At 35.3% G+C, this 22,322-nt stretch overlaps 1 protein-coding gene across 2 annotated transcripts in view; it reads right to left on the bottom strand.

Moving 5' to 3' along the window:
- LOC136026036 (protein-lysine N-methyltransferase EEF2KMT-like) overlaps window positions 1-20,629 on the bottom strand; it is a 63,370-nt gene extending 42,741 nt beyond the window's left edge. For both annotated transcript variants that reach the window (XM_065702194.1, XM_065702195.1), the window contains exon 1: window positions 20,473-20,629. In XM_065702194.1, coding sequence (XP_065558266.1) covers window positions 20,473-20,556 — 84 coding nt within the window. In that variant the 5' untranslated portion in view covers window positions 20,557-20,629. The remainder of the gene's footprint in view (window positions 1-20,472) is intronic.
- Window positions 20,630-22,322: the final 1,693 nt, after the last annotated feature.

Below are 22,322 nucleotides of genomic sequence, written 5' to 3'. Positions count from 1 at the left end.
ATAAAATTTTTGAGGCATTTTAATGGCAAAACAAACAAAAAATTACTCAATGGAAATAAGGACATCCCACCATTGCTGGAATAGGTATGGATCGTATACCGTAGTATGGCCTTGCTACATAAAACTATCTTTAACATAGAAAATAGAGAGTTCTTATTCTACGTTTGGTTCCAAGAATCCAATTTAAGAATCCTGCCTTAGAAACGCACCTTTTTTTTTACCTTCCTTACCTCATAAAATTCCTCTTATAAAAACCACCATAAAAATCCTCTGATACCTTTCCCCTAGTATTAGACCTATGTGCACTTATGACCTTGATAATGCACATAGACAACAGCTAGTCTGTTCTTATCGCACGAGTTCAAAACTTATCAAAATAAAAATTTACATCAAGCCTCAATCTTGAAATAATACATTTGGGAGAATTATAAAAACGAAGAAAAATATACTGGACAACAAATGAAATATTTATGTCTAAGACACAGAAATCTTACAGTTAGTTCGTTCTCTACCTTTTTTTATATCTCAGAAAACCAAATTCATTGCTTTCATTTTTACAGTACTTTTCAGCAGCAGTGTGCTCAACACAAAATACAAATATAGTGGCTTTTTTTTCACTGTTAGGTTCATAAAATATATTATTCTCTCTCTCTCTACTCTTGCAAAAAAAAAAAAAAAAAAAAAAAAAAAAAAAATGTTTTGGGAGCTAAAGACGGGAAACTAAGAAAAAGTATTTCTTGCTTATGTCAACTGGCGTATGCGGAAACTCTAGAGTGTCGGTTTATTCACGGAAGGAAAGTTGCTGCTGATAACGGAAAACAACTAAATCAAAGAGAAAATTACTGGGTAAATAATGTGCTGGGTAAATAATGTGTGCAATTTTTTCGAAGGAGGTTCCTCAACAGGAAAGAGAACTTTCTAAACATATAATCAACAACAACAAAATTTCTATACATACTAAAAAGTGCAAATCAACCAATTGAAATTTCGATCATGTTGATCCTTGGCTTACGACGGCTTGTGCAGATGACCATCCGCTTGGAAAAAGGGGCGAATCTTTTGCAATTAAATTAATAAGAAAATTCAGGGTTTTAAGATAGTTATATCTCCTTGATGATTATGATGAGATTCGTTGGGTGTCTGTGCAAAGGCCAGACGCTTGCCCTCCCATTATAATGATATTGCTATTTCTGTTTTTTATTAGGCTACTTGCCAGGACAAGACGTCAGTTCTCAAAAATATTTTTTGGGAAAACTTCAATTAAGTGCAGACTACAAACATAATAAGTACTCCACGGGTGGCATGTTCCTGCTCGGTGATGCTAACGAACTATGATTAGAGTCTTTGGAAGCAGAAATTAAATCTAAAACAGCTAGTTAATTCCTCAAAACAAAAGGTGAGACAGCTCTGGACTGCATAGCTACTAATATGTCTCAGTTTTATAGGAAACCATCATCAGGCTGGTGACTTCACACTCGAGCTACAGCCTACAAGGTCATGTACACAACTAAAATAACAGCAAGTTGGCTAATCACAAATGATGGATTGTTTGGTTTTGGTAATTGGCTCATGACTGAAAACTGGGATGGCATAAATTCAACTGCAAATGCTGAGGAAATGGCCACTGCTTTTCAAAAAAATTTCTTGGCAAGTACAATTTCTATTTTCTTGAAAAAAAATTAACAAACATTTTTCAGCATATCGTCCATACATCATAAAAGAAATCAAAGCATTAAGCAGGAAAATGAACGACTTTTAAAAAAGAAACACAAACACAAAAAAAGCGACTACCCTGAAGAATAAAATCAGAGGAATTACCTTGCAGGGTATTACTAACGAAAGTAAGTATCTCATTTACTGGATTCTAAGCCTGGAGAATGGTACAAAAAGATAAAGCAAATGACAGTAAAACGCAAACTGAACTGGATTTTGGCTATAATGAGCATGATAAACAAACTGCAGATCGCCTAAACACTCGCTTGGCAGCAACTGTTCGGACGCTTCCAACATTAAACTTGGAGGATTTTCTATCTCCGTTTCCAGATTTTAAGGACTACCTAATCATCACAGAATCCTAAGTTTGTCTCAAAATGAAGAAACTGAAGAGGACCAGTATTACATCACTCAATATTCCCGTCCACCTCATTAAGGCCTATCCGGAATTTTGAGTGCTCTGGTAACTTCAATATTCAGCAAGATTAAAATAACAGGCAAGAACTACTTCTTGCCTGTTATTTTTAACGTTTACTACTTACTACTTACTTTTAAATCTACTTACGACGTTCTCATTTTGGATAAGATAAAATTCAGTTTCTCCTGTTTTTAGACTATTTTGTTCAATCCTAACTAGCTATCTATTTCTACGGCATCCAAAATACAATATCTAGACAGATGGAGATTTTTCTTATGGTCATCAGGGGCAAGGAGTGGCTAAGCGCTCTACCCCAACAATCAACAACGTTACCTCACTCTGAGTAAACGTTACCTCACTCCTTAGCAACGAAGAGAAACTCTACAGAATTTGGCTAATGTACTCGCCATTGAAAAATGCAGTATTTTGTTTTGCCTGCAAACAGTTCGGCAGAACAAACTCTTCTCTTGCTGGTGACCAATGTTATTCTGATTGGCAAAATTCGGCCAAGATATTGAACAAGCACAAGGAGTCCCGGCCCACAGAAAAAATTTTCAGTTTTGGCGAGAATTATTCCTACGCTTACGTTTGAACAAAACTATTGATAAAACGAATGAAAGAATTATTAGTGCTGAAACCGAACATTGGAACCAAGTTCTCAAACGTTTATTATGTATAATACAGTTTTTAGGAGTTCAAGGGCTTGCATTTCGAGGGGAAAATGATACTCTTTTCCAGCGTAATAATGGGAATTTTTTAAAGCTCGTAGAACACGTTGCAAAGTTCGATGGTTTTATGGCCGAACATATCAGAAGGATTAGTTCAAAAGAAACAAATATTCACTACTTAAGCAAAAATGTACAGAAGGAAATTCTTTATTTCCTTTCAAAAAAGATCCAATACCATATTTTTGAGCAGCAGTGGCATGCAAAATATTATTTTATAATATTAGACTCCCCTCCCGATGTCACTCACGCAGAGGAAATGACATTGGTGGTAAGAATATCCAAAATTGCAGTAAATGAGGATGTATTCATTAGAGAGCATTTCTTAGGCTTTGTTCCTATTGCCAATTTTTCTGGTGAAGGCCTCACAGAAGTATTACTAAAAGAGTTGCAAACACGAGGCATTACTTTAAAAAACATGAGAGGCCAGGGATATAATAATGGTTCTGCAATGAAAGGAAAGCATGTTGGAGATCAGAAGAGGATCTGTGATTTAAATCCTCGTGCTTTTTACATACCATATGGAAACCACTCACAGAACCTTGTAATTAACGATGCTGCTCTCTTTTGTAATGCTGCAGTAGACTCTTTCAGAACAATTTAAGAAATCGCCATTATTTCAAGTTCTACTCACAGATGAAGTATTTTGCTTAATAAGGTTTAGAATCTTACAGTAAAACCACTCTGTAACACATGATGAGAGAGTACCATTGAGGCCTTGTTGCCATTGAGGTACCATATTGAAGAAGCATATGATGCCTTCTATAAAGCTTCTCAAGACCAGAAACTCAATACATTTGGTAGTGACTCCGCATTGGGACTTGCTAAGAAACTATAAAGCTTCAAATTTCTGTGTTGTTTAGTAAAATGGCATGAGATCCTGTACAAAACAAATATGGTGAGTAAGTCATTGTAAATCTGTCAATCACGAATGATTTGCAAAGTTCGATGGATCTAATAAAAAGTGTGCAATTACTTCTAACCCAGATAAATCTAACGAAGTAGTAAACAACGTGATCACCAATGCTAAGGAGCTTGCAGAAAAGTCGATATTGTTTATTTTAAGAATTAACGACGCTTCTTGACTACTAAGGTCCCTGCGTCGGCCCTGCAGTGCATTCCTGCAGCGTGATTCGATCTCTGGGTCCCGTATTACCAATCTAAGGTCAAATCCACTGCGCCACCGCAGGACAGTCGACATTGTTCCTAAGTTTGAAAAAGAAACCACAGTCTACCAAAGGAAAATAAAAAACAATTTTAAATTGAGGGGGAAGATGAAACTGTAAATTCTGGAGAGCATTCATTTAAGGTCAATTTCTTCTTTGTCATGCCAGATACTGCAATATCTTCACTAAAGGAGAGATTTGAGCTAATGGAAAACCATAGTGAAAGCTTTAAATTTCTCCGCTACATTCAAAGCTTGCAGAATTTTGCGGATAAAGAAGAATTGACGAAAGCCTGTTAACATCTTCAAATCGTTTTAAGTGAGGGAGAAGACTGTGATGTGAACAGCAACGAGTTGTTTGAGGCGTTGCAAATTTTCGCAGAAATGCTGCCCTCTAAGAGTCCCCCAGCCAAAGCTTTGTTGTAGGCTATACAACAAAACATGGTTATATGGACACATTCCCAAAGGTTTTTATTGCACTGAGAATTCTATTTACGTTTCCAGTATCAGTTGCCTGCGGCGAAAGCAGTTTCTCCAAGTTAAAGTTAATACAAACTTAATTAAGATCTATGCTGAGTCAAGATTGACTGAGTAGGCTTGCATCCATGGCCATTGAAAATGACGAGCTAGGTAAATTCAATACGGACAGACTGCTCTATGAGTTTTCAAACATGAAAGCTAGGAAAATTTGTTTTTCATTATAAGAAGTTGTATACTGAATTGTTTTATAAGTAGTATGTTCAACCAATAAATTGTGAATCATATTTTAACTCCCCATTTTTTATAAATCACCTTGTTGTTTATTGACATACTACTTTTTAATATTTAAATTAGAATTATACTACACAATAAAAGTTTATTTATTTTTGTTGTTATAATTTTTACTTGAAAATCCTGCACACCTTACTTTAAGGCCGTATAATTATATTCCGATCTACCAGGGGAGAGGGGCGAAGAATAGTCCACTTACACAAAATAAAAATGTCTAGGGCCGGCCCTGCATGACAGGTCTATTAGCTATCTGAATTCTGACAAAATCATTAGACCTTAATTTACAGGTTTCAATATATTTTTCATTGACTTTAGTTTTTGGAAATGTAATTTCTTTTATCTCAGTACAAGTTCTAGCCATACAAGGGTTTTTTTTCCTAAATTTTAGAAATAGACTTATATATCTTTCATCTTCTAAACTGAGATTGAGCTAAGATACGAGGCTTAAAACATTTTTCTCATTTAAGCAGAAGATCTATCTTGCAAGGTTTCACTTTTATTAAAAAAAAAGGTTGTTAAGGGTCATAAAAGGTCAGTGCCCTCTATAGAGAGAAGTGAAGGTACATGTTTCAAAATACATTCCCAGGAGATCGTTAAGGCTCTGTAAGACATTCCTGAGAATTTCCTTCACATAAATTAACCACTTTCCAATATAGTAAAAATCTCTTAAACTAGAACTTTAGCCATATGCCCCACCCCCATATGTGTAACTATAAACCCTGAATTCTACAAGTGCATAGAATTGTCCATTATTTCGACAAAATTTTAAATCAATTTGAAGAAAAGATGGACTTACGGAGAATTTGATGCATATATACAACTCAGGGTACATATTTTCACATTAGAGGGGGGAGGGTACAATGATAGTAATACTTATGCTCAAAACTATTTAGAGTCCCAGTAGGACCTGCCTTCTGTTCCAATCTCCAACTTAATACGTCTACCCCCAAGCTCCCTATCGCCAGTGAATCAATTCAGATAATCCCCCTTAACCTTTCACCATGCCTACAGTCCTGATTAAACATGCTGTCATCAAAAAGTTTAATGTCCCAGTTATCCAAGACAGAACAAGTTTTGAAAGAAATGAGCCAGCACGATCTAGATATCCTCGCTTTGTCCGGGGAACAACGGCCATGTTCAGGCTTCGGAAAGTTGCCAAGTGGACACAGCATCATATTCAGTGGACCAGAGTCAAGGAAAGAACACAGAGTTGCCCTTATGATGACGAGAAAAACCAATCTATCCCTTTTAAAGTTGCAGCCATTTTTATCGAGAATTCTTACCATTAGGTTTGCCAGCCAGCATGCAAAATTGTCTGCGGTGGTCTGTTACGCACCCACAAAGGCAGCAAGCGATGATGTAAAAGAATTTTATAGAACCCTGCAATCAGTTGCCAGTGATATACCTAGACATGACATAGCTTGTTTTGTTGGTGATTTCAATGCAAAAATTGGCGGTGACCGCAAATATTGCCCCCAGTCTATTGGTTATCATGGCTTACCCAGATGGCATCACCAGAAACCAGATCGACCACTGCGTAGTCAGTCGCAAACGGCGCACTAGCCTCATGGAAGTACTTTCACATAGAGGATCTGATGTAGGGTCAGATCAAAACCTGATGATTGCAGAATTTCAAGTCAAACTGAAAAAAAATGTTAAACAAATACCCTATCCAAACCCACCTTTTGACTCGGATAGACTACTTCACAGCACAGTAAAAAGAAACTTCCGCGAGCGAACTTTTTAACAGATTAAATAAAAAAAACAAGTTTTTTTTAACTGCAAGTAAGGAGCGACATTAAAAACTTAAAACGAACAGAAATAATTTCGCAGACAAAAGGGGCTGTCCCCTCCTCAACACCCCATTCTTTACGCTAAATAGACTATTTCTCACAATTCTACTTTTTAAAAAAATAAAAGACTGTAGCGTAAAGAGCGAGGCGTTGGGGAGGGGACAGCCCCTTTCATATACGGAATAATTTCTGTTCGTTTTAAGCTTTGATATCGCTCCTTACTTGCAGTTAAAAAAAAACTTGTTTTTTTTTAAATGTAATTTCTAAACATTTTTTAATTAATGCATGTTTTGATTTTGGCTCACCGCAGACGAATAATTAAAACGAAATTTGTATTATTTTTTTTGGCAAAATGGCTTTCTCATAGTTTTGATTGGACAATTTTGATAAAAAAAAGCGGTGGGCGAGGAGGCCTAGTTGCCCTCCAATTTTTGGTTACTTAAAAATGCAACTAGATTTTTTCATTCTTTACGAACGTTTTTGTTAGTAATAAACATACGTACCTTACGAATTAAGTTACGTAACGAAATTTCTTTACACTAAAGCTTAAATTGTGTCCCAAATCTTTAAGAATGACCCCTGAATCACAAAGGCCGTAGAACAAATAGTTGAAATTACTAAAAATATTTTAGCGTAAAGAGCAAGGTATTGTGGAGGAGACAAACTCCCTTATATAGGTAATAGTTTATGTTCGTTTGAAGTTTTAATGCTGCACATTACTTCCGGTTAAAAAAATTATTTGTTTTCTTATTGTTTTTTTTTAAATAATGCTAAAAAATCCTCCACCCCCTTCATGGAAATTCTCTTAACTTATGAGAAATTCCTCCATGGAAAGATCCTCCCGAGAAAACATCGCTGACCCACCCCACCCCACCGCGAAGAAGTCCCCCTGAAAACGTCTGTACACTTCATAATTAACAATTACTATATGTAAACAATGGTCAAAGTTTGTAACTTGCAGCCCCTCCCCCGGGGACTGTGGGGATTAAGTCGTCCCCAAAGACATAGTTACTAGGTTTTCAACTAATCTGAACATAATGGCTATCTCAAAATTTTGATCCGGTGACTTTGGGGAAAAACTGTGCATGGGAGGGGACCTCGGTGTGCTCCAATTTTTTGGTCGCTTAAAAAGGGCACTAGAACTCTTTTTTCCGTTAGAATGAGCCCTCTCGCAATATTATAGGACAACTGGGTCAACACGATCACCCCTGGGGAAAAACTTTCCGTGAATCACTTGCCTATAAAACGTCCCCTGTCATTCCTCTCTTGAAAATCTTAATCAAGAACCAGAATTTCCGTTTTACCGTTTTTAACCATTTCCCTTGTTTGGCTGGTACACACCCAATGAAGTCCAAAAAATAATCTGAATCAATTTTCAACACAACGGCTTGAAAGGAAAAGACTATCAAAACAATTAAGTGCAGTCAAAAAACTCCTGATTGGATCAAACAGATCACATGACAGGACTAACACAGTGAACATAAAGTTGAACTTCTGGCGATTAGTGTTAGTCAAATCTGGCACGTTTGAAAAAATACACGGTTATTCTGAAACATGCGGGAGTGATGGAAAAATATTGAAAATATTTTTTTCCCTTGTTTGACTGGTACACACCCAACGAAGTTCAAAAAATAATCTGAACCAATTTTCAACACAACGGCTTGAAAGGAAAAGACTATCAAAACAATTAAGTGCAGTAAAAAAAAAATCCTGATTAAATCAAACAGATCACATGACAGGATTAACACAGTGCACATAGAGTTGAACTTCTAGCGATTGATGTTCAATCAAATCTGGCACGTTTGAAAAAATACAGTGTTATTCTGAAACATGTGGGAATGATGGAAAAATTTTGAAAATATTGTTTTCCCTTGTTTGGCTGGTACACACCCAACGAAGTCCAAAAAATATTCTGAACCAGTTTTCAACACGACGGCTTGAAAGGAAAAGACTATCAAAAAAAATTAAGTGCAGTCAAAAAACTCCTGATTGAATCAGACAGATCACATGACAGTATTAACACAGTGCACATACAATTGAACCTCTGGCGATTAGTGTTTAGTCAAATCTGGCACGTTTGAAGAAATACAGGGTTATTCTGAAACATGTCGGAATGGTGGAAAAAAACATTAAAAATAGAAAAATAAACTTTGGATTGGCTTTAAAACAGATAAAAAGTAATAAAGTAGTTCATTCCCTGATTTAATAAGTAAAAACCTTAGCAACAACAAAAAAACTCAAATTTAAAAGTAAGGAGTCAAGAGAGTCAATTGCAGACTTTTTTAATAAGAGAAATCAAAGCTCAATAAAAAGGAGCACCAAAAATCCACACTTTTGGCAGCTAGCTGAAGGTCGCTGGCTGTCAGTGTGTTGAAAGAAAAGAAGTCTGAAGTATGAAAATGAAGTCTTCATTCACACTTTGATAACATGTCTCGCCCTCGGCACTTTTACAAGGAAACTGCCTTAAGCTTTCAAGTTAAATTTCAGACGCACTATGAAAATGTATGGTATCTATATCCTTTGGCTGGTTTTCACTCAAGCAAGCCGCATGATGTGAAGTCAATTCAGATGGTCGGTAAACCTCCCCACAAACATATATTATAAAATCACGGGCCTGTAGCAAGCCCACTGATTCAGACGCATTCCATACGGCTGGTCAAACGCAGAATATTGCAGAAGTTGCAACCTATCTATTGCTAGCAGCAGTTTTTACACCATGAAGTGGCAAAAACCATGAGACTAAGTTAGAAATCTCCCGAGAAAAAAGGAATAAAACAAGAGCTAAGAGCTCATATGGCACTTGTGACGAGGTCGGAAGAGCCACATATGGTATGAGCTCTAGCAAAATTATAAGAATTAATAGATTAATTTAAAAGGAAAATCAGAGGCTTAATGCCGGTCGGGATTTAAAATAAGAGCTCTGAGACACAAAGTCCTTTTAAACATCAAAATTCATTAAGATCTGATCACCCACTCGCAAGTTAAAAATACTTCATTTTTCTAATTTTTTCTCTCCCTACAGCCCCCCAGATGTTCGAATAGGGAAAAAAACTTTATCAAGTCAATTTGTGCAGATCCCTGACATGCCTATCAATTTTCATCGTCCTAGCACGTCCAGAAGCACTGAACTTGCCAAAGCTCTGGACCCCCCTAACTCCCCCAAAGAGAGTGGATCTAGTCCAATTTCGTCAATCAAGTATCTACGACATTTGCTTATTCTACCCGCCAAGTTTCATCCCGATCTCTCCACTCTAAGCGTTTTCCAAGATTTCCGGCTTCCCCCTCCAAATTTCCCCCAATGACACCAGAACTGGTCAGGGTTTAAAATAAGAGCTCTGATACATGAGTTCCTTCTAAATATCAAATTCAAAATTAACTCACGGACGGTCACCCGCTCTTAAGTTAAAAATACCTCAATTTTTGTAATTTTTCCGAATTAACACCCCCAACCCAACTCCCCCAAAGAGAGCGGATCCGTTTCGGTTATATCAATCACGTATCTAGGACCTATGCTTATTCTTCCCATCAAGTTTCATCCTGATCTCTCCACTCTAAGCGTTTTCCAAGATTTCCGGTCCCCCCAAATCTCCCCAATGACACTGGATTCGGTCGGGATTCAAAACATGAGATCTGAGTTACGAGGTCATTCTAAATATGAAATTTCATCCAATGAAATTCAAGATCCGATCACACCTTCATAAGTTAAAAATAACTCATTTTTTCTAATGTTTCAGGATTAGCCCTCCCCCCAACTCCCCAAAATAGAGTGAATCCGTTCTGGTTATGTCAATCAAGTATCTAGGACTTGCGCTTATTTTCCCACTAAGTTTCATCCCGATCCCTCCACTCTAAGCATTTTCCAAGATTTTAGGTTTCCCCCTTCAACTCCCCCCAATAACACCTGATCTGGTTGGAATTTAAAATACGAACTCTGAGATATGATACTCCTCTAAATATCAAATTTAATTAAGATCCGATCACCTGTTCGTAAGTTAAAAATACTTCATTTTTTCTAATTTGTCCCAATTAACCGTCCCCCACTCCCCCCACATGTTCAAATCGGGGAAACAACAATCTCTAATTTAATCTGGTCTGGTCCCTGATACGCCTGACAAGTTTCATCGTCCTAGCTTATCTGGAAGTGCCTAAACTAGCAAAACCGGGACCAACAGACTGACAGAATTTGCGATCACTATATGTCACTTGGTAAATACCAAGTGCCTTACCAAGTAATTTTTCTCTGGGGATGGAATATTTGGTTGAAAGTTGGCTTCAGTATGTCTTTTTTTGGAAAAGTGTTATTTCCAGGCTTTGGGCAAGCCATGGGTGGAAGTAGTTATAGGCCCTACTAAATTGAAGGAAAACTCGACTTCTGTTAAAACTTGAAACCCCCTCCCCCGCACCCTATTTGAGATAGATTTTATGATATCAGAGCTCGATATGAGCCCTGATCCTAGTCATCTTTGGTCTAGCTTTCGTTTGGATTCGTTGCTCCATTCGTAAGTTATACTAAATTAAACAAAAAGCTTGACTTTTTTCATTACTTAAAACCAACTCCCCCTCGTTCTATTTGAGCTAGGGTTTTCATATAAAAACTTGATGCCTGTCATGGTCCTAGGCATAGTTGGTTCAATTTTCATTGCTATCCGTCACTCCATTCGCAAGTTACACTGATTTAAATGCCTCCTCCCCCTAATTAAGCTAGGGTCTTCATCTCCAAACATTATGTGTCTTATGGTTTTGGCATCTTTGGCTTGACTTTCATCGAGATCCATTACTTCATTCGCAAGTTAAACTGAGTCAAACAAAAACTCAACTTTTTTAAGCACTTAAAGCCCCCCCCCCCTCGCCCTAATTAAGCTTGGGTCTCCATCCCAGAACTCAATGCATATCATACTGTTAGGCATCTTTATTCAATTTTCATCGAAATTCATCTCTCCATTTGCAAGTTACACTGAATTAAATGAAAAACTCAATTTTTTTAACACTTAAAGCCCCCTCACCCTAATTAAGCTCAATTTTAATCCAAATAGTTCAATTATAGCACAAAGCTGACTGGCGGTTCTCCCGCTGTACTCGATTGCACAGACGGGCGGACAGACAGACAGAACTCAAAAACCTATCTTGATGGATATTTTCCACTATCCAAATAGGTAATGATGCCTGGATGATGAAATGCTATTCTTTTCCTTTTTTGGATCCAATGAGCCGACATGGCTACCTAAGACGTTGCAAAATCTGTCTATCCGTCTGTTTGTCTGTCCGTCCGTCTGTGTAATCAAGTATAGGGGGGAGAGCCGCTTGTCGGATTTGAATGAAAATTTGGTTAGCCGGAATTGGTGCAAAGGATCATGAGACACATAAAGTTGAAAGATGAAGACCCTAGCTCAAATAGAACAGGGGGAGAAGGCTTTACCTGCTAAAAACAGTCTTTCGTTTAATTCAGAGTAACTTGCGAATGGAGTGATGGATCTGAATGAAAATTGAATCAAAAAGGCCTGAAACCATGACACATATCAAGTTTTGAGATAAAGACCCTAGCTCAAATATAACAAGGGGGAGTGGGTTTTAATTCCTGAAAAAATTTAAGTTTTTTGTTTAATTTAGTATAACTTGCAAATGGAGTAACGGATCCGAATGAAAACTAAACCAAAGATGCCTAAGATCAGGGCTCATATTAAGTTCTGGTATCACAAACCCTATCTCAAATAGGGCGAGGGGGAGAGGGTTTTAAGTTTTAAGAAAGTTGAGTTTTCCTTTAATTTAGTAGGGCCTATAACTTGTCAATGGGGTGATAAGCCCAAATGGACTGCAATATGCAACATTTAGCACACATCAAGTGATTTTAGCTCACTGTCGACCAGTGAACTGTGAAGTAGTTTCAATTTTGAATGATATAACTTTTAAACAAAATTAAACCAAGTGTTAATCATACTATAATTTTTTTTCGTCAAAAACAAATACCTTATTTCACATCCAATAATAGGGCATGGAGCTATATTTGAGTTTACTCTAAATCTAAAAGTGATGTTTTCTTGCACATTGCCAAAGCACACACAAAAATTTTCGTGTCAAAGGTAAAGTATTTGAAAAAGAAGTACATTAAGAGTATCTTAAGTAATAAGTATTTCGTAATCTTACTTAAGTATCAAGTAATAAGTACACCCTAGAGTTTTTACTTAAGTACAAGTACAAGTAATGGAAAATTTTACTTAAGTAGTACTTCAAGTAAAAGTAATGCTTAGTATATTGTAAAACACATTAATTTGGTTAATAATATACCATATAAAACACCAAAATGAACATGCTGGAGTAGTCACTCGGTGAGAGCGGGTGTCAGAACGGAGAATGAAGGTCCCAGGTTCAAATCCTGGTTAGGCTAAAAAAGGTAAAAAACTAAAAACTAAAAAAAAAACTGAAAAAACTAAAAAAAGGCAAAAACTACAAAAAAAACTAAAAACTAATAAAAAAAATAAAAAAGCTAAAAAACTAAAAAAACTAAAAAAACTAAAAAAAAGTAAAAAACTAAAAAACTAAAAACTAAAAAAAACTAAAAAGAAGGAAAAAACTGAAAAATAAGCTAAAATAAAGGTAAAAACCAATAAAAAACTAAAAAGAAAAAAAGGAAAAAACTAAAAAAAATTTTCATCTAAAAAACTAAAAAAAAATAAAAAAGGTAAAAACTAAAAGAACTAAAAAAGAAAAAAATAAATGACGACACTCAAAGAGAAAGCGACCAGGACAAAAGGAATGTTCGATTAGCAATCAACAAAGCACCGGGACACAGGGAGTATAAATGACGACCAGGACATAAGTAAAAAAAAAAACTAACAAAACTAAAAAGAAGGTAAAAACTACAAAAAAACTAAAAAGAAAAAAAAACTAAAAACTAATAAAAAAACTAAAAAATCTAAAAATCTAAATAAACTAAAAAAGAAAAAAAAAGGAAAAAAAAATAAAGGAGAAAAACAAAACTAAAAAACGAATGTATATACAGACCGGGACACCGGGATACAAATGACGACCGGGACACAGGGAATATAAATGACGACCGGGACACAGGGACACAACTACAACGGGGACGCCGGGGGCACAGGGGGATATAAATGACGACCGGGACACCGGGACAGGGAATGGTCGATTAGCAATCACCATCAACAAAGCTCAAGGGCAATCATTAGAATCATGAGGTATAGATCTGAATACGGATTGTTTTCCCATGGACCATTATATGTTGCATGTTCAAGAGTCGGTAAACCTGACAATCTATTTATATGCACAGACAATGGGACAGCAAAGAATGTTGTATATTCGCAAGTTTTACGTAGTTAAAAACATATATATATATATATATATATATATATATATATATATATATATATATATATATATATATATATATATATATATATATATATATATATATATATATATATATATATATATATATCTATCTATATTCACAGGTGGGACATAGGGACACAACTACAATGGCGCGTAACTAATATGGCGCGTAACGACTTACGCGCGCGGGGGGGCTTGGGGGGGGGCGCGAAGCGCCCCCACCAACTAGGTGTTGGGGTGGCGCGAAGCGCCACCCCAACAGCTAGTATATATATATATATATATATATATATATATATATATATATATATATATATATATATATATATATATATATATATATATATGAAAAGAGAAATCACCAATGCAGCAGCACAAACACATAAAAAAAAAGACAGAAGGAGAAAAGAAAGACTGTTTTCCTACATTAGTGATTAATATAGATCAGCACTTGAATGAGGCCTTAACCCTACTCATCCATACAATCACATAGGTCAAACAGCATAGCCATACACAACCAACCATAAAGAATAATCCATGGACAGGCAGTCGTGTCGTCAGTAAGTATAATTCGTTATTTACCAAACATTAAAAAAAGGACAAATAATTCAGAGGCAACAACCCAACACAAGGGCTCATCAGGAGAATACACACTTGCCTATAGGGTTTCGGCACTTTAAATTCTCTACCCAGGCAAGTGGCGTGCCTACCATAAATTCCCTATGGTATCCCCGTGTTAGGTATCACCCCCAAAATATATGCCTATGAAAAAATAAGCAAATGTAGAACAACCAAGTAACACCAAAACAAGCTTATCCTACCTTAGTTCTGGCTCTCATGTATTTAAGTTACCAATTCACAATCTATATTAAAACTCAGTAACAAGGAAAATCAAAATTAACCAAAGATGTCGCTAAGTATTTCAAGATAATTCTTTTGGTATTTATTTAAAAGTTCGTTATAATGAAAACTAAAATTTTCAAATTGCCAAGTTAATTTATTTGCAGAAAAACCTCTTAAAATCAATTTTTGGCTTAAAATTTTACATCTATTTTTAAAATCAATATAATTACTACAAATCCTTGCATATCTAAGTAACTGTGAGAAAAATGCCAAATATGTGATATTTGAGTGTATATTATTTTCAGGGAACGGGAAATTAATCAATTCTAAAGTATCCTTCTTTTAGTAACTTCTTTTAGTATCCTTACTTCAATGAAATTCAACCAGAACTGATAAATAGAATGGAGGGAGATCATGTCCCTTTGTTCTATTTACCAGTCCTGGTTGAAGTAAGGATGCTAGAGCTGTTTTTAAAAAGTTTTTAAAAAACAATATTAGTTTTAATTTTCACATTTTAATGTAAGTTTGAATCATCAAACATTATATGCAGCTGATTGAAGGTGTATAAAGGAGGGCTACCAAGTGCATTTCTGGACTTGGCCAGAAACCATATAATGAAAGGCTATCTAACCTAAAACTCACACCTTTGACCTTCTGACGCAAGCACAGTGACATATTACCCATATATAAATTTGTCAAACAGCCCCAAAATAAGCTCTTTACTCAGTTATCTAACAAAAAAAACACAAGGTCATTCTAAGAAGCTCCATAAGCCTAGAGTTAACTGTAGAATTAGACAAGACTTTTTTAGCCAAAGGGTTATCAGTGACTAGAATTATTTAAACAAGGAGACAGTACATTCAACAGAAGCTGAAGTTTTTAAAAGGAGACTTGACAAAGAATGGGAAGTTAAACCTCCAAGATACAACCAGAGCTGCCCATCATCTGTGTCTCATAAATAGTGATTAATTTATATGTGTCTACAAAAGAGTTGTGCTAGAGTGCTGATGCTGCTTGTCACACCCAACCAACTTGTATACTCTATAAGAAGTTGACATTGTGCAGTGGTGTCTACTCTAAACTACAGAAGAATGGTCCCCTTGGTCATACCTATCTGTCGTTGCTGTTCCTAAGTAGGCTTAAATTGCATCTATCCAAGCACACTCTTAGTCAGAAGGCATGTCACAGCCCTATTTTTTTATATTTTATGCAAAGTTTTTTAATTGTCATATCAACACAGAGCTGAGCAGATCCAATATTGGACCTGATTTTGCTCCAAAGTGCAAATCAAGGTAATCTCATTAGTGAGTTAATTAAAAATTTACTAAGATCTCTACAATGTGATCTTGTAAACATCACTTATATTATATATATTTAAATAATTTCTTAAACCACGCTGCTTTTCTATTTTCACAAAAATTAAGCAACAGTAAAAGATTTTAATTTATACAAAGAAGTGACAAAAGTTAAAAACAAACAACACATTAATTAATAAATAAATAACTCCAAATATTTTGGCTCCACGACCAGGTTTTTTTAAGTAAAACCATCTAGAGAAAAAATCACAGCTAAACTCAAGTTTTTGTTTGTCTTTTTCCCATGTCTTTTGTTGTTGTTTTTGTTCTAGACATTTTTATTTAAAAAAAAACTCTTTTTTCCTTGTTTAAAGTTTTATTTTTGTTTTTCTCTGTTGAGAAAGGATCCTGGACATAGAGCCAAAATATTTAGATTTTTATTTATTAATTAATGTGTTGTTTGTTTTAACTTTTGTTGCTGCTTTGTTTAAATTAAAACCCATTTCTCTTGCTTAATTTTTTGATTACATATATTTGTGCCTGATTTGTAAAACCTTAGTTCATAGTAGGCTATATGTTTCAAGGTTTGATGTTGAAAGCTTACATGTTGTTTTTTTTTTATTCAAATATCAAAAATCAACTGCCAAAATATATACAATCATCTGTTATTACTTGTGATTTAAATGAGGCCACACTAGGTTTGCATTCAATTTAAACACTTTGTATGGAGCTTATTTATTAATGATTAATAAGAAAATTGCAAAAAATTGTGAATCAATTAGCCTTCTGTACAAGGCCTACATTAAAATATCAGTATAGATAATTTGTCAATCACTGTACCATAGCTTTGCAAAAAGTCTAGATATAGAACATATTTAAACATAAAATATGGTACAGGTCTATATTAGGGGCTACTTAGAAGAAAAAATGTTAAGAAAACAATCCTTACTTCATAATAGGCCCTAGGCCTTTGCAGAATAATCATGGCTAGCACATTTTGCCTGAAGCCCCATTATACTTTACCTTCAACCTCTCCTCACCCTAATGTTTGAATATCAGGGGCAGATCTAGGATTTTCTTTAGGGGGGAGGCATATAATAGATTGCTCAGAGAACAAAGAAATGCCTACAATTTAAAGGGAACCTCAACAACTATGAGTTGTAAGTAGGAAGTAGAAATGGTCATATATTCAATTCAAAACCTGGTGAGGGTTTAAGTTCTAATAAATCTGTTGAAATTGAAATGGTATAAAAATATTGATACTAAAAACCATTGCACAATAAAAAATAAAATAAAAAGCTGTTCACCATTTACAAAAAAATTATATTTAATGTTTTCTGCATAATTTTTTGCCTTTAAACTTCTGACCACTATAGTGAGTGAGTTAATCTTTTTATTGTCAAAGAAAAAGATCTTGAACCAACTTTTGGGGTCATGCACTCTTTGTGACAATTTGTATAGGTCATCCCATTTAGCATGTTGCCTAACTTTGTGGCATTGCTTAGTAAGTATGGTAGCAATAAAGAGTAAGAAATGAGGATAAAGATACAACTTGTATATTTGTAAAAGATATATTAAACATTGAATACTATTCATTTTAGGAATGTAACAAGAAAAACAGAATGTTTTTCTTGTTATAATGTAACAGATAGAAATACATAGAAAACATTTATAACAGGGGTTTTGAGAATAGGCAATAAAGCATTAACTAATCACTGTTTCTTTTAAAAAATAGAGCTTTAATAAACAGTGTCAACTTTGATGAAATCTCAAAAATTTTACTTTTCATAACAATGTAGCATATCTCTTCACTTTTTAAAGTTTGATATATTTTGCTTAAATTACAGAATTCACACTTTTATGAAAAAAAGTCTATTTCTCAATTTCCACTCCTGCCATTTATTACATGGTCAATGTCTACCTCAATATTTAGGTGAATGTTTATAATGGCTAGTCATGTCAGTTTAGAGCTCTTCATTAGTATTTCCTCTTTTATTCATCCTAAAATATACAAATAAAGACCAAAACTGTCAGAAAAACATGAACTCTAATAGAGATGCAAGTAGGTCTTTGCTTCAAACTAAGTATATGAGTTGAAATACTCCTTAAAAAACAAACTATTAGGTGCTTGTTATTTTTGTATTAGATAGGTATAGATTGGTGATTTAAATTCTCAGGGTTTAAAGCTGTGTTAGATTTCTCATTTTTTTAATCTTGAGATTTTTAGATATTCAATTCAAATGTTTAAATCTCAATACATCTGATAAGCACAAATACAAAAATTTGAAGTTTGACTCAGATTTAGCATTAAGTAAGAATTGTCCTGTAAAAATTTTGATTGATAAGCAACTAATCATGGAAATATGATTGCATGGAATGTATAAAAGTAAGCATACAAATCCTCAGTGGTATATATAGCAGTTTAGTCAATTTTAGGGACAAATATATGCACCCCATATACAAGGAATATAACAATATTTTGTGATTGGTTGGTATTGAGAAGGTGATAAATTCTGAAGTAATATTGTAGTTGCATTCAATTTCTGTGGTTAACTCAAGTTGTATGAATTTTTGCTTTTTATTAACATTTTATTAGTAAATGTTTGAAAAAAAACTGGCGCCATTCTTCTGATTCAAAATGAGAATTCAGAGACCCATCTATACCAGCTAGATAAAAAAAAAATAAACATATAGCTATTTGCCTTCTTTTATAAATAATTTTTTGAAAACTTATTTTTCCTAAATGATTACTCCAACATTAGAAGGAGTATTTCAACTCATAAATCTAGTTTTAAGCATATACTTATACAAACTTTTATTCAAGTTCTAAAGAGTTTGGCCTTTACTTTATTGTTTTAGGATGGACAGAGGAGGTGATATGTCATATAATGTAAAGCATTAACTAGGTGAAAATAGGCAGTAAAGTGGCCACTATTTCCTCTCCAAACTTAAATTAATAATTTTTGCACCTCTTATACATTTACTTTCTATTATACAAATCCCCTAAAAACAATATTGTTGAAAAAACCACCCTACTTTGCAAAAAAAAAAAAAAACTAAAACAGACAGCAAAAAAAGTAATGATATTAATTTCTTCACCCCAGTGTCATAGCAAGACTTGAAAACAAATTTTTGACAGTAAAAAGAAGCAAATATTCTACATTTCAGCCCTGTTGCAACAGCACAATCCTGAAATATAATTTCAACAGCCTAAATAAGTTAGGATTTTAAATTCCCTCTCCTTGTAATTACAAAATGAAGATTTTTACCTCCCAGTTGGCTTTTGTGCAATACAGACAAATTCCCTTGATAAACCTAAATTTAATTAAATATTTTTGAGTGGTATGCATCATTAGTAAAATCTAACAGAGACTGCACAAAGTGACTAAAACCTTATTTCAAACTAGTTTGCAAAAAGAAACAGCCTTAATAATTAAAACTTTATTAAAACCTCAACTATTAAAAACCAATATAAAAAAAAAACTTTCAACCCAACCCAGACCAGAGCAAGCAGTCCCAGCCATATATCTACCACCTCTTCAGGGGGGGGGCTGCACGCCCTGGCCCAGCTGGCCAGACAAAGAGAAGTGACAGAATTTACAAAAAATATATAATTTGGGCTATAAATTTGCATATTAGGGTCAGTTAAATTATTTGGAGAGTGTGAAGTTAGAAAACAATTCTTACTTCATAATATGCAGAATAATTGTGCTTAACATGTTAGGCATGCATACTTGCTATACTTAATCCCTGCTGCCCCCTAATTTGTAAATATATAGCCCAAATTTCTTTTTAAAGTATAGAGTATTACATTTTTTATCATACTTAGATATATTTCACTACACCTTCTTTTTTTACTATCTCTATTAGCTACAAGCCTTGTTTTGCATTGTGAACATGACATTATTTATAGATTTTTATCTTTTATTATGGTTTTTTTCCTTTTTTTTATGTCATATTTTAGTTTTTTTCTTTTTTAGTTTTTTGTTTTTTAATTTTTTTTCTTTTTTGTTTTTTTTTTGTTTTTAGTTTTTTATTTTGTTTTAGCTTCTCTTTAAATCTTTTAAGTTTTTTTTAAAGTTATTTTTTTATATATTGACATCATACTTACTGACAGACAGACAGTGTAACAATAAAGATAGTGTGATGGACAGACGGACACTACATTTTTATATATATACAGATTAAAATTGAGAGTCAGAGAAACATCTTCTACTTAGATGAAGAATATTATGTCACACTATATTATGCAAGTACAGAAAAAATATATAATTTTGGTTATATATTTGGACACTAGGGCAGGGGGGAGTCGACCAGAGCTGTAAGAATTGTTTTTTTAACATGTTTCCTTTTCACTAGCCCCTAATACAGGCATATAACTAAAATATGGTATAATATGCTAGACCTCTAAAATTTTTGACGCAGGAAACTGGCCAGAGAAGTATACAAGGCTTAACTTTTTCAAATTATTAAAAACCTCGTTATTCATAATTTGAATCTAAAATTCTACGTTGCGATTATAATCGGAAAATTCTTCACAGAACAGTGCGTAATTAATTGAAAAAATACGTACACATGCTTCGAAGGTTTTTATTAATGGTAAAGAAGAAAGTTTAAGTCAACTATGTTTACCTTAAATTACCTTAAATCGCACTGGCCGGCGAATAAGGTTGGGTGAACATCCTGTAGATTCGCCGGTTGAGTGATGGAGGTGGAAGTGCGTTGTCTAGTTCCGTTGAGTAGATCCACTGGCCTCCCAGTGTAGTTTCCACTCCATCGCTGCCCAGTCTCGGTCAATTGCTTTTTTGAAGTTGTCAACAGTTTTGGACTGAACCGTTTCTTCACTAAGGGAATTCCACAGTGGAACAGCACGAGTTGAGAAGAAGTTGGAACGTTCTCTCCATGAGCTTCTTTGTTGCTGGAGCTTCTTGGTGTGGCCCCGGGTGTGGCTAGAGAGCGACTTATTAAAAAGCCCTGGTGTGACACCATTCTCCAGCAGCTTGTGGGTCAGGATTGCATCTCCGCGTTTCCTCCTGTACGTCAGGGTTGGGAGCTTGAGTTTCTTGAGGCGTTCAGGGTACGAGAGGTTCTTACATTTGGTTGGTAGTTTTGTAGCCCTCCGCTGAACGCTCTCAAGGATCTTCTTGTCCACGACATAGTGGGGAACGGCAAGAGAGACTCCGTACTCAAGTTGCGGTCTGACCAGTCCTGTATATAGCTTCCTGATTGTCCTGGGAGATCTACTGGTGATATTACGTCTGATGAGACCAAGGGACCTGTTGCCTTTTGCAGCTAGGTATTTGCTGTGACTATGGAATTTCATTTTGTCATCAACAATGACCCCAAGGTCTCTTTCTTCGGTGACAGTTTCCAAAGTTATGAGCTTCCCAGTACGATCTGTCATTGTATATGTCATTCCTGGGTTCTTAGGGCCAAGATGTAGGACTTTGCACTTTTCAGCATTAAACTCGAGGGACCAGGAAGAGGACCAGTTGTTGAGGGTGTGCAGATCTGCCTGCAGAGCTGCGCACTGTTGGTTGTTTGCGACTGGGCCAAACAATTTCGAGTCGTCTGCAAACAGTTTAAGGTCATTTTGCACTGACTGGGCTGAGTCATTGATGAACATGTTGAAGAGGGTAGGTCCCAGTTTAGTTCCTTGCGGAACTCCGCTGAGCACTGGAGTTGGGTTTGACATGATTTGATTCCCCTCCTCATCATACATCATCACCCTCTGTATTCTATCCTTGAGAAACTGGATAATCCATTCCCTTACATCTTGGTGGAGTTGATAGAACTCTAGTTTCCTTTCCAGGTACGAGTGTACTACCTTCTCGAAAGCTTTGGCTTGGTCCAGCAAGAGTACGTCAACTGGAAGGCCTTCCTCAATCATCTTGGTGATTATGTCATATGATTGAATTAGGTTTGTCTCCACAGAGCGACCCTTCCTGAAACCATGTTGTCCATCGTATAACAGGCTGTTAATTTCCAGATGTGCAACGATTGCATCATTTAAGACGCCTTCCATGACTTTTGATGGGACAGAAGTCAGGCTGATGGGTCTGTAATTCTGTGGTTTATCTTTCTGTCCTTTTTTGAAAACTGGCATGACATTTGCTGTTTTCCAGTCAGAGGGAATAGTTTTGGAAGCTATTGACATCTGGAATATTCTTGTCAGGGGTTCCGCTATTTCAGCTGCGGTCTCCTTCAACAACCTAGGATGGATGCCATCGGGTCCCTTTGCCTTGGATGGGTCCA

This window comes from Artemia franciscana, chromosome 4, assembly GCF_032884065.1.
Source record: "Artemia franciscana chromosome 4, ASM3288406v1, whole genome shotgun sequence".
NCBI lineage: Eukaryota > Metazoa > Arthropoda > Branchiopoda > Anostraca > Artemiidae > Artemia > Artemia franciscana.
Note: the sequence above shows the minus strand (reverse complement) of the source record. Positions and strands in the feature narration are given on the sequence as shown.